This window comes from Salmo salar, chromosome 15, assembly GCF_965601325.2.
Source record: "Salmo salar chromosome 15, fSalSal1, whole genome shotgun sequence".
In the NCBI taxonomy this organism is placed as follows: domain Eukaryota; kingdom Metazoa; phylum Chordata; class Actinopteri; order Salmoniformes; family Salmonidae; genus Salmo; species Salmo salar.
Genome location: NC_138305.1, coordinates 43494649 through 43508325, shown reverse-complemented (window position 1 = coordinate 43508325; position 13677 = coordinate 43494649). Strand labels below are relative to the sequence as shown.

At 41.4% G+C, this 13677-nt stretch overlaps 1 protein-coding gene and 1 pseudogene across 1 annotated transcript; both read left to right on the top strand.

The window, feature by feature from the left end:
• The first annotated feature begins 2387 nt into the window (after window positions 1-2387).
• Window positions 2388-6775, top strand: LOC145860820 (uncharacterized; annotated as a pseudogene).
• A 1642-nt stretch (window positions 6776-8417) lies between these two features.
• Window positions 8418-11705, top strand: LOC106571399 (protein FAM89A). Its single transcript, XM_014144447.3, has 2 exons — window positions 8418-8863; window positions 9498-11705. The coding sequence occupies exons 1-2, from the start codon at window positions 8612-8614 to the stop codon at window positions 9756-9758; spliced, it is 513 nt and encodes a 170-aa protein (XP_013999922.1). The 5' UTR covers window positions 8418-8611; the 3' UTR covers window positions 9759-11705.
• Window positions 11706-13677: the final 1972 nt, after the last annotated feature.

Below are 13677 nucleotides of genomic sequence, written 5' to 3'. Positions count from 1 at the left end.
TACATGTCGTTAAAGATGGAAGGCAGACTGAAGCTTGTGAGATCAGGTGTGACCATTATAGCCAATAAGAGGGCAGATACTCACGTGAACAACAGGCACAACCCGATATAAATTCGACACTCTCTTTGACCTCCATACAAAAATTCCTCACTTGGTCTTATTTTCGTGGACAGATTTTGGGCAGAGTAAACCCTCCCGCTTCTCTTTTTCCTCTCTGGTATGGTTTAATAAATAAATGCATTGAATCATAAATACATGGTGTGCTCAGTCATCGAAGTTGTATTGCTATTGAGAGATCAAAATGACAGTCAATATTAGTTTGAACGTTTTCTTTTATTTCAGTGTAAGCGTTATGCAAAATCCCGAGTAAATGTTTAGTTGGACAACATTTATTCGCGAGTGCTACTGTACAGTGTCATCACTAGTTACTTCAGCCACAAAGTCATAAACCCCGCCTATTTCTACAATTGATTTTTCGTAAAATGTGATTTTAAACCCAATCATAACCTCAGCCACACTGCTAACCTTATGCCTAACCTTAAATGAATGTCTGTAAAAAATGTTTTTTTTTTTTACAATATAGCCATTTTGACTTTGTGATTGTGGTAACTAGTGAAATCTCCGTGGAGGAACAACGTATCCCAGAATTCCCAAAAGCACTATAGACTGAAATTACACGTATTTTGAACAGGCAAGAATTTGATATAGTTTGGAACGTTATCTACCTAAAAATAACCAACATGAATCTATATTTAACTTAAGCTGGATATTGAGGTAAGCATACGTAGATATAACAATAATATTTATCAGACCACGATGACAGTCATCTGAGGGTTGGTAAAGTTAAAGTAAAGCGCATTCAATAGCCAGCTAACGTTAGATAACTAGCTAGTTAACTTTATAGGTCAACGGCTCATAAATACTGATCAAAAATATAAACGCGTACATGTAAAGTGTTGGTTCCATGTTTCATGAGCGGAAATAAAAGATCCCAGACGTTTTCCATACGCACAAAAATGTGTGAATTTTGTGCACGAATTTGTTTACATTCCTGATAGTGAGCATTTCTCCTTTTTCAAGATAATCCACCCACCTGACAGGTGTGGCATATCAAGAAGCTGATTAAACAGCATGATCATTACACAGGTGCACCTCGTGCTGGGGACAACTCAAAAATGTGCTGTTTTGTCACACATTACAATGCCACAGACGTCTCAAGTTTTGAGGAAGCGTGCAATTGGCATGCTGACTGCAGGAATGTCCACCAGAGCTGTTGCCAGATAATTGAATGTACGTTTTTCTACCATAAGACGCCTCCAATTTTGTTTTAGAGATTTTGGAAGTACGTCCAACCGGTCTCACAACCACAGACCACGTGTATGGGGTTGTTTGGGCAAGCAGTTTGCTGATGTCAACATTGTGAACAAGAGTGCCCCGTGGTGGTGGGGTTATGGTATGGGCAGGCATAAGCTACGGACAATGAACACAATTGCATTTTATCTATGGCAATTTGAATGCGATACCGTGACAAGCTTCTGAAGCCCATTGTCTTGCCATTCATCTTACGCCACTACCTCATGTTTCAGCATAATAATGCATTGCCCCATGTTGCAAGGATCTGTACACAATTCCTGGAAGCTGAAAATGTCCCAGTTCTTCCATGTTCTGCGTGGTTAACAGACATGTCACCCGTTGAGCATGTTTATGATGCTCTCGGTCGACGTGTACAACAGCGTGTCCCAATTCCCAACAATATGTCAACTGGGCTCCCGAGGGGTGCAGCGGTCTAAGGCACTGCATCTCAGTGCAAGAGGCGTCACTACAGTCCCTGGTTTGATTCCAGGCTGTTTCACATCCGGACGTAATTGGGAGTTCCATAGGGTGGCGCACAATTGGCCCAGCATCGTCCAGGTTTGGCCGGGGTAGGCCGTCATTGTAAATTAGAATTTGTTCTTAACTGACTTGCCTAGTTAAAAAAAAGGTTTAACAAATCTATATAATATCCAGCAACTTCACACAGCCAGTGAAGAGGAGTGGGACAACATTCCATAGGCCACAATCAACAGCCTGATCAACTCTATGCGAAGGAGATGTCGCGCTGCATGATGCAAATGGTGGTCAATACCAGGTACGGACTGATTTTCTGATCCACACCCCCCAACTCTTTTTTTTTAAGGTATTTGTGACCAACAGATGCATATCTGTATTCCCATTTATGTGAAATCCATAGATTAGGGCCTAATTAATTTAAATTGACTGATTTCCTTATATGAACTCTAACTCAGTAAAATCTTTGAAATTGTTGCATGTTGGGTTAATTTCTGTTCAGTGTAGCTATCCATCTGACTTGAATTATCTTTTCAACACCAATAGCTCGCTAGTTGAACATGGACAAAGATGTTGTGCTTGCCATTCAGCTGCAGGAGCAGTTTGACTTCGAGGCATCCTCATACACACCAACTGATAACTATGGCCAAACCAGCAAAAAAAAATAAGTTGAGTCTAGTAGCAACGATGTCATTCCCTATTTACATCCATCTTTCTTTACCCAAGTCCAGATGTGAGGGCAATGCTTCTGGAGTTCGATGACACGTTCTTCGGGGGAAAGCTCAGTGGTGGGGAAGTCAAATGGAGCCCCTGAATGACACTAAGTGGGAACGATTCACATTGTTGTATCAACCATCTGATATGATAAATGTGTGTATGATTAGATCTCATACATTAGAATAATGGCTGCCCATCAACTGTCAGAATTTAAAGCATGTGGGAACTTTGGCTGTCATGGCTATAACTGGTCCATGTGATTGTTTTCCTGTGGTTAATTTTCCATTATTCAATACCTGTCTCTTTATACAATCTTCAATTGTAGGTGTGCAGGTGTGTGTTCTTACGAAGGATGAGGTGGACTGTGTTCTATTCGACTCAGTGAGCCTTTACTGAAACTGTTGGGATCTTGGTCAGGTACTTTGACTAACCAACCTGAACCTTTTCAGATTGATGGCAATTGTATAAGATACAGTTGAAGTCGGAAGTTTACATACACTTAGGTTGGAGTCATTAAAGCTCGTTTTTCAACCTCTCCACAAATTTCTTGTTAACAAACTATAGTTTTGGCAAGTCGGTTAGGACATTTTTCCAACAATTGTTTACAGAAAGATTATGTGAGCTGACCAAGTAATTTGGTGTCACTAAAGCGGAAACGTGGAATAAACGAGTCAGGAGTAGGTTCTTGATTGAACACAGTTCTCTATTGAGAGATTTCTGACAATACAAACACTCCAACACAATCAATGAGAATCTCCCAAGGAACAAAATACATCTTCTTTAGATGACACAGGATCACATTACAATTATCTGTAAACTATAACAACAATCACAGATTTGTCACCGTCTTAATGGATCTTCTTGGATAGCTCCCCTCTCTTGGTAGCCATTCTATAGAGATAGTTTCTTCCCCCTCCCTGCTGGTTCCCTCCTCTCTCTTATAGAGGAAAGAGAATATGTCATTAGTACCGTCAGCCTTGCTTAATTGCCTCTGGTTACCTTGTCTCACATGCCTTGTTTGACTACTATCCGTGAGCCCGTCCTCTGGTGGTCCTTCCACAATTATTTCACTTCTAATTCACTATATCACAGTTCCAGTGGGTCAGAAGTTTACATACACTAAGTTGACTGTGCCTTTAAACAACTTCAAAAATTCCAGAAAATGATGTCATGGCTTTAGAAGCTTCTGATAGTCTAATTGACATAATTTGAGTCAATTGGAGGTGTACCTGTCTCTTTGCTTGACATCATGGGAAAATGAAAAGAAATCACCCAAGACCTCAGAAAAAAAATTGTAGACCTCCACAAGTCTGGTTCAACCTTGGGAGCAATTTCCAAACACTTGAAGGTACCACGTTCATCTGTACAAACAATAGTACGCAAATAATACAGACGCATTCTGTCTCCTAGAGATGAACGTACTTTGGTACGAAAAGTGCAAATCAATCCCAGAACAACAGCAAAGGGACCTTGTGAAGATGCTGGAGGAAACAGGTACAAAAGTATCTATATCCACAGTAAAACAAGTCCTATATCGACATAACCTGAAAGGCCGCTCAGCAAGGAAGAAGCCACTGCTCCAAAACCACCATATAAAAGCCAGACTACAATTTACAACTGCACATGGGGACAAAGATCGTACTTTTTGGAGAAATGTCCTATGGTCTGATGAAACAAAAATAGAACTGTTTGGCCATAATGACCATCGTTATGTTTGGAGGAAACGGGGAGGCTTGCAAGCCGAAGAACACCATCCCAACCGTGAAGCACGGGGGTGGCAGCATCATGTTGTGGTGGTGCTTTGCTGCAGGAGGGACTGGTGCACTTCACAAAATAGATGGCATCATGAGGTAGGAAAATTATGTGGATATATTGAAGCAACATCTCAAGACATCAGTCAGGAAGTTAAAGCTTGGTCGCAAATGGGTCTTCCAAAAGGACAATGAACCCAAGCATACTTCCAAAGTTGTTGCAAAATGGCTTAAGGACAACAAAGTCAAGGTATTGGAGTGGCCATCACAAAGACCTGACCTCAATCCTATAGAAAATTTGTGTGCAGAACTGAAAAAGCGTGTGCGAGCAAGGAGGCCTACAAACCTGACTCAGTTACACCAGCTCTGTCAGGAGGAATTGGCCAAAATTCACCCAACTTATTGTGGGGAAGCTTGTGGAAGGCTACCCGAAATGTTTGACCCAAGTAAAACAATTTAAAGGCAATGCTACCAAATCCTAATTGAGTGTATGTGAACGTCTGACCCACTGGGAATGTGATGAAAGAAATAAAAGCTGAAATAAATCATTCTCTCTACTATTATTCTGACATTTCACATTCTTAAAATAAAGTAGTGATCCTAACTGACCTAAGACAGGGAATTTTTACTAGGATTAAATGTCAGTAATTGTGAAAAACTTAGTTTAAATGTATTTGGCTAAGGTGTATGTAAACTTCCGACTTCAACTGTTTAACGAAAGCAAAGTTGCTGATGTAATTTCTTCAGTATAGCATAACATGGAAATACCCTGTTATTCCAGACACCTCTGCGTGAGATGATCCGTGCACTGCTGAGATCATGATGGGCATGGACCTGAGTTCTGCAAGCACATGGAAAGAATCAACCAAGCCGCTGGAACTAAAATCACAGTAAGTTATGCTCGGTGTCCCATCAATGTCAACTGTCAGTGTACTTTGTGTTAATATGTCTCTACTGCAGGTAATACATGTCTTTTAATCCTCTAATGAATGCTGAGAGCAGTAATATTATTTGCAATTCAAAATATGGCTTCGTGAATGTGTCTTCGTGAATCTACATTTGATTTCCTATGTTTTGGTCTCAGGCTCTGATTACAGGATATAAGGAATATCATTCCATTCAATGACAAAGGTTTTTTGCTAGGAGGGAGTTCACAGCCGCCATCATCAACTCAAAAACCTCTTGTCAACAGTCCCACAAAACCTCTCACTACTCCTGTGTCTCCCAGACTTGTACTGTCTCCTCCAGCTCAGGCAACAGCTAAAGGAATAAACTCGCCTGAACAGCCAGGTCTGATTATCCCACAGAAGAAGGGGAGCACCACAACCTACATAGCAGGGGGAGCCCATGGTCCCTTCAGAGGACAGAAACCACAAAAAATGTCAGCAAAACCAAGGCATTTTTAAACATCAATGGTTCACCTGCTAGGGTTTACAAACCCAACAGCACTGTGACCAAGCCACATAGTGACTCCTCAGATGCTTTAAAGACCAAACAAAGTTTTGTCTAAGGCCTTGTTAACGCCAGTGGCTGGAAGTCTGGAAGTGCAGCTAGTACTAGTAGCTCCACTGTCTCAAAACCAGCAGCTGAGACCAAAAGGGCATCTTCATCTGTGGGTGGTTTGAACTTTGGAAAACCAGCCAAAAACTGCCAGTTCCTCAGACACCAGACAACTGGACAGCCATCGCTCTGGTGTTCCGGCCGCATCAAAACCTGGGTCCCCCGAGCTTCACCATTCCAACAATTTCGAAGGCCCTGAAAAGCCTAGTAGAGTCAACATTCCAGTTTCTAGGAAGAGGCTTTGGGAAGACCGCACTTCTGCTCACATCTTTGACCATCAACGTCCACGGAGGACAAAGCAGCCCCTCCTGCAGTTCAGAACAGCACTGCCAGCTCTGCAAGCCTTAATGTGACCGTCAGCGGCCCAGTATGCCAAGCCAAGGTGCAAGAGTCAATAATCAATGCACATTTAGATTCCTGTCTCTCGTGAGAACGGAAACGTGAGCTGAAAGCCCAGCAACCATTTTATATCGCAAAACTTTTAACAAGTCTCAGCATAGGTGTTTTAGTGTGTTTCCTTGAATTCAAAGCAGATTTTGCTTATATGTTTAAATGTAATTTTTTATCTCATGTAGGACTGCTGTAAGAGATACAGGTTTGAAGTTTTCCAGTTTGACTTTTGCTTGCATCTACTATGTCTTGTAGCCCATTGTTCAATTGTGAAATTCTACCTCAAACTATCCAAATGTTTTAGCGCTGGAAATGCCCTCTCTTAGGAAGAATTGATTTCATTGGTACCACTTCTACTTGATGGCTCAAGGCAATGTTGCTATGACATAGGCAATTTATATAGTTGCTGCTGTCTTGAATTTGGAATATGTCTGTCTGGTATGCTGATCTGGGAATAACATTTCACACATGCTTGCTATTCACTGGTATGAATTTTATTTAAACAATAAAATGTTCTTACAATACCCTAAGTATCTTCTGGCTGAATGTGCCTTTTCATAGTCCTCCTCAATGTCCGACTACAATGGCAGACTATTGGAAATCAATAAGAGTCTCAAGTGCCATTTCATCATATCACTAAACTAATTCAATTGACTGAAAAATGACATCATTCTCGGACACATATACTTCAGTACCCATACATGCTCAGATGCTTTTGAATAGATTTCCTGCCTCCCCAAAGGCGTAGACCACCGACGAGAAATGTCTGTTGATTCACATTCAAAGAGTGCAGGATGGTTTTATGAGGACGTAACTAGACGGGCAAAGAGAGCAATGGCAGTTTCCGTAAAGACAAACTTATTGTGCAATTTAATACCAATAGTGCTCTTTTCAAGTACAGTACTATTTAAGTCTGTGGTCTCACATGCATCAAGGAATGTTTATCCTAGAATAAAACCAAGGCATATGCTATTTAAGGAAGGAAAGTGCAGGGGCAGTGGGGTGAGCTAAATGTCATAGAAGAGAGGAAGGCAGCAGAGTTCAAGGAGTCAAAGACCAACAATAAGACCGGCAGCTGTGTCACAACTTCTGCTCCTGTTGACCTGCAAGAGACAGAACAACCCAGACAATTAGCACAATGACAAATAAGTAGCATATTATGGATTTTAGGAAGAAAGACAAAAGAGCAGCGCTAAAATTTGTTGCACCCTGTTAACTCTAGCCTGTATTTAATGTTTCCTCAGGGGTAAACTGATAATCCTTTCAGCTTGAGTGCAGTGAAAAGGCACCAGCACTCATGTTGATTATGAAGGCTGTATGGGGTAGTCACTAACTGTCCTTGTCTTGACTACACAATTTAAAAACTCATTTAGAGTTCATTTCAACTCATATTGATGCACTGCCAATTCATATAAAATAATATTTTGTAAGTGAGGGAATACATACATTCTTTTGTTTTTCACATTTAAAATGACATGTCAGTTGTTGAGACCTTGCTTTTTCAATGATATCTGCCATTTTTTAGGACACGTGCCTCTGGGTTGTGCTTCATGTCCTTGTTGAGGGTCTGTTGTTAGTGAAGAAGGACCATAGATTGAAAGCCCACACCATCTGTCCTTCATACTGACACCTTTGTTCTGCAGACACATACTTGTCATGATGATTTCCCCCACCCTCAGTAATGCCTGTTGTACTATTCTCAGTCAATGCTATTCATGTTGCACATGTCAAGTTTGTTTCTTTTCTAAGTGTTCGTTTAACCTAAGGAAAATAAGCTTGAGAACTTTAATTTGATAAAATGTTGAATGATGGCTATTTGGTGGTGGCTCATTATAACTGTCTTCATAATAAATCATTCCACAAACTGTAGAGCTGTGATTTACTTCAGGAATAATGCCGCGTTCACACGCTAGTCGGAACTAGGAAAGACGGACATTTCCGACTTGCTAACTGGTTGAATGCGTCACGTGTAACTACAACCAGCTTGTAAATCGTACTTTTCCAGGTTTCCTAGTTCCGACTAGCTCTTGAACGCGGCATACACGGCCTGGATAGGACCGTCACTCGAACGAACGAAAAACACTGGTAATAGGTTATGAATATTCAACCTCCCTTTCCTGTCCGTCACTGCGGGTAACGCCCAATCAGCCTCGAACTGTGTTAAAGGGACAGGAAGTGCCAGTTAATCAGAGCTCGAAAGGAGAAAAGGAGCTCGAAAGGAGAAGATTACTGGTGTCAACGACTGTTGCATGTTGTTTGTCGGAGATGTGCTTTTCATTCCCGAATGTGGTGATTTATAACGACTAAAACGTATTAAAACTGAAAGAATTGAATTTGTTTGAGTAAAAAAAAAAAAACGTGTAACGATGAACGGTAAATCTGCGAATGGCACAGCGGGCGGAACACTGGCCTCCATTGAGGGGCTACCCCCACTGCCAAAGAGCCTAAGCGGCTTGCTAAATTCAAGCGGCGGGTCTTGGAGAGAGATGGAGAGGATGTATGCAAAGAAAACCATGATCCAAGACGACCTTAGCCGTGGGCGAAACAATTCCGACAATCTGCTTGCAAATAAACCGGCCAACCTTGATGCGGCTTTAGCACTCCTCCGAAAAGAAATGGTAAGAAGTGAAGGGGAGGTGAACAATTTATGATCGCAAATAGGATCGTGGGGGGGTCCTTTTTATGAGGTGAAATGAGAGTAACAGCTGTTCTGACAGAATCAAGAAATCACTCCATTACTGTTAATTACTTCATGGTCTAATTAGTATCCTAGCTCTTATGGTCGGCTTTAACATGTAAACCAACAATTTTACACTGGCAGTTGCCAATGTATGTGGATAACAGCAACGTCAGCTAGTAACGGTGCCACAACAACAATGAAACATTTATACATTGTTGCTTGTAGAATTTGATAGCCTACATTCATACCATGCCAGTTTGGTTTCATTTGAAAGCCTACACAATCTATACTGCATTGATTTGTGTGAAGATGTTGCAGTAGGAGTATCTCTTTGAAAGCTTACAAACGCCTCACGGGATCCTCCAATGGGATTAATATTTGAACCCATAAAATATTTCTGCTTAATTGAAAGGAAACAAATATATATATATATATATATATATATATTAGTTAAAGGCATGAAGCACCTCTGCCAACTTTTGTCTAATTGCTCACGGTTAGGCATAAGTATAGTATCAAGCACCTGTTTGGGAGATCTTAAAATAATTCTGGTGTCATTTTTATCTTTCCAGGTGGGATTGCGTCAGCAGGATATGTCGTTGCTGTGTCAGCTCTGGTCCCTCCATGAGTCAATCCAAGAGTACAAAGGCAGTTGCCAGGATCTCAGCGCCGGGCATGGGATAGAGAACGGCTACTTTGACGAAGATGATGAATACTACCAGGAGACCAGCACAACACCAACTGACCAACCGGAGGGAAGTGAGGCAACATCTCCCAAAAATGGGACAAACAAGGACTCCTGGCTACAAGACTCTTTCCACATCACCATTTGAGTGACCCAAGAGCTGAGCTGTTTGTTCCTAAGCTTGACTCTACACGTTTGAGGCAATACGCTTTTTATAAAGAGCTGTGCCATGCATTGAGTTTTGCTGGCTTATAGTCCTTTTTCAGCAGACTTTTTTTTCATATAAATTTATACAAAAGTTCATTATTTATTATAAATGTTTTTTCCCTTATTACTATGGACATTTAGAGTTTTCTATGATTGGGTTGTGTGTACTTCCAAGCACCTTGTCATCTTCACAATGTTTACAGGATTGAAATCCCAAACACTGGGACAGTCTTGATAAACAAAATGGATGGGATTCCTGTCCCTGCAATTAGGGGAGGAAATCAACTTTTAGATGGCATGTAGTGGCAGCTGTGACTGGTTTGTGTTGCCTAGGCTGGAGAAAAGTATAAATGCTGGAAATTGCTTACTTCTGGAAGGGTTTAAAAAAACCAGGGGTAAGTAAGCATGTGCTTCTCAGAAGCCCTGTCTATGGTGTGCAGACGCCAGACTGTGCTTCCTTTCATAATGTGCTGTGGCTCCATACTTTTTCAGTTAATAGTTCTTCAATAAGACTGGGAAGTCTGCATTGTTGAATTAAGTACAGTTGCTTCCATAAACCTTGTTTTCAATAAACAACTCAATACAGGGTACCCATTACGAAGTCAAAGTATGTTGACCCCACTAGGACATGCATTTAGTGCACGTATGGCAATGTTGACTATACTCTCCCATAGCCAACTGACCCCTATCTTGAGTTAATATGCGCACTCAGCATTTAGTTGAATAGACCGTATCAAAATTATTTAAGCTAGAAATGCATTCTTTAACTTTGACAATTTTGTGTGTAAACTGGTCCACAATTCATGTGGTTGTGGTACGTAAACCAAAGAGTATATTTGATGCTCATTTGCTGAAATGTATTGGGTTTTAGGAATGATACTGTAAAATGCAATGCTCTTCCTGATGCATCTAGTCTGCTTACTCTCCGAACAATATATCAAGAATGTTTTGTAATACAGGAGGTTGATCTGTTGTTGAGACGTATGTTTTCTTCACTGATTTAATGCAATTGAACAATATACACACCAGAGGATGATTGGAGGTCATAAACAGCATGCAAAATGGGGAGTTGAAAGAAAATGTTCACGGTACCTTCTATGCCTCAATGTGAGTGATGATCATGTACTGAATTTTCTACCTCCAGCTTCACTGTAAATGTATATTACCGCCACCAGCTGCAAATTGAAAATCTGTATTTAAACAGAACACTAAAAACAATCTCCATTTAGTGCCTTTTTAGGTCTCAGACCTTGGCTATTGTTGTCTGTCCCTTCAACTCACAGCACTTTTCTCAACCTGGTCATGTCTTTTTGACAGTCTCATGGCAAACATGTTGTGCACCGCATACAGCATACTGTAACTCCCGTTACTTGTTCAATTCCCACCTAAAAGGAAACCTCTTATGTTCACCAGTGTCAATAATCCAAATATGAAATGTACACGAGCATCCTGGTTAGTTCCTTTTTCATGTAGCAATATCCAGATGGATATGTCTTGATTTCATCCAATCAGAAAGCTGTGTTCTTGTACCACAGTTCATCTCAAATTGTTGCCTCTGAATCCAAATCTACAGACCTAAAGGAGTCAATATAGGCCTCAAGCCAAGAAAATTAAACATTGATTTCAGTCTAGTGGCAAGGTCAAGGTGGATGAATCTGTCATCAAAGGAATAATATATGAATTTCATCTATGAATCTGTGGAGGATTTAAAAATATATTATGTTCCCTCAGATACAAAACTGTGTATTTGAAGGGTGTGTTTTATATCAATTCATTCCTCATGTTTATTTTTCAGCGAATGACCATACTACTGTTTTTGGAAGATTGTTATTATGCTCTCATGTAATAGCTATACTTATGGATTTAATAAAATGACTTGATACTCCAATTTGTGTGTTATTCCTGCATGAAACTCATTCAATGAGGCAACTGAACACAACTGTCTACTTTGTAGCTCTAAAATTAGCTTTAGCTTTATGGGTCAGCACTCACCACTTTTATAGTGTATTGATCACCCTTAGATCATTGCACTTCTTGAGAGTGAATTTAAATAGTTTAGTTTTATAGCTGCCATATAGACATCCTTTGTGTTTTGGAGAATTGTTCACTACAACTTATGCTGTTCATTTTAAAAATGAATATCTGATTCAAAAGAGGCATCCCTGAAGTTGCTATATAATTTATATTTAACTAGAGATCTAAACTCAGCAAAAAAAGAACCGTCCCTTTTTCAGGACCCTGTCTTTCAAAAATAATTCGTAAAAATCCAAATAACTTCACAGATCGTCATTGTAAAGGGTTTCTCTGTTTCCCATGCTTGTTCAATGAACCATAAACAATTAATGAACATGCACCTGTGGAACGGTCATTAAGACACTAACAGGTTACAGATGGTAGGCAATTAAGGTCACAGTTATGAAAACCTAGGACACTAAAGAGGCCTTTCTACTGACTCTGAAAAACACCAAAAGAAAGATGCCTGGGGTCCCTGCTCATCTGCGTGAACTTGCCTTAGGCATGATGCAAGGGGGCATGAGGACTGCAGATGTGGCCAGGGCAATAAATTGCAATGTCCGTACTGTGAGATGCCTAAGACAGCGCTGCAGGGAGACAGGACGGACAGCTGATCGTCCTCGCAGTGGCAGACCACGTGTAACAACACCTGCACAGGATCGGTACATCCGAACATCACACCTGCGGGACAGGTACAGGATGGCAACAACAACTGCCCGAGTTACACCAGGAACGCATAATCCCTTCATCAGTGCTCAGACTGTCAGCAATAGGCTAAGAGAGGCTGGACTGAGGGCCTGTTGTAAGGCAGGTCCTCACCAGACATCACCGGCAACAACGTCGCCTATGGGCCCAAACCCACCGTCGCTGGACCAGACAGGACTGGCAAAAAGTGCTCTTCACTGACGAGTCGCGGTTTTGTCTCACCAGGGGTGATGGTCGGATTTGCGTTTATCGTCGAAGGAATGAGCGTTACACCGAGGCCTGTACTCTGGAGCGGGATCGATTTGGAGCTGGAGGGTGCGTCATGGTCTGCGGCGGTGTGTCACAGCATCATCGGACTGAGCTTGTTGTCATTGCAGGCAATCTCAACGCTGTGCGTTACAGGGAAGACATCCTCCTCGCTCATGTGGTACCCTTCATGCAGGCTCATCCTGACATGACCCTCCAGCATGGCAAAATGCCACCAGCTATACTGCTCGTTCTGTGTGTGATTTCCTGCAAGACAGGAATGTCAGTGTTCTGAGGGATTGAGAGCCCGGATCTCAATCCCATTGAGCACGTCTGGGACCTGTTGGATTGGAGGGTGAGGGCTAGGGCCATTCCCCCCAGAAATGCCCGGGAACTTGCAGGTGCCTTGGTGGAAGAGTGGGGTAACATCTCACAGCAAGAACTGGCAAATCTGGTGCAGTCCATGAGGAGGAGATGCACTGCAGTACTTAATGCAGCTGGTGGCCACACCAGATACTGACTGTTACTTTTGATTTTGACCCACACTTTGTTCAGGGACACATTATTCCATTTTTGTTAGTCACATGTCTGTGGAACTTGTTCAGTTTATGTCTCAGTTGTTGAATCTTGTTATGTTCATACAAATATATTACACATGTTAAGTTTGCTGAAAATAAACGCAGTTGACAGTGAGAGGACATTTCTTTTTTTGCTGAGTTTATATGTACAGCTGAAGGTAACATTTTTATTATCTCATACTGACAACTGAGAAGCAAAGCTTCTGGAATTTGCAGTTTAGGTGAAGTAGAGAGCTATTGCACAATATGGCTATGTAAGTGTTTTCTTATCAGGTCAAGGCTCCGTAGAGCAATCATGTGATCAACACTGGTGGACCC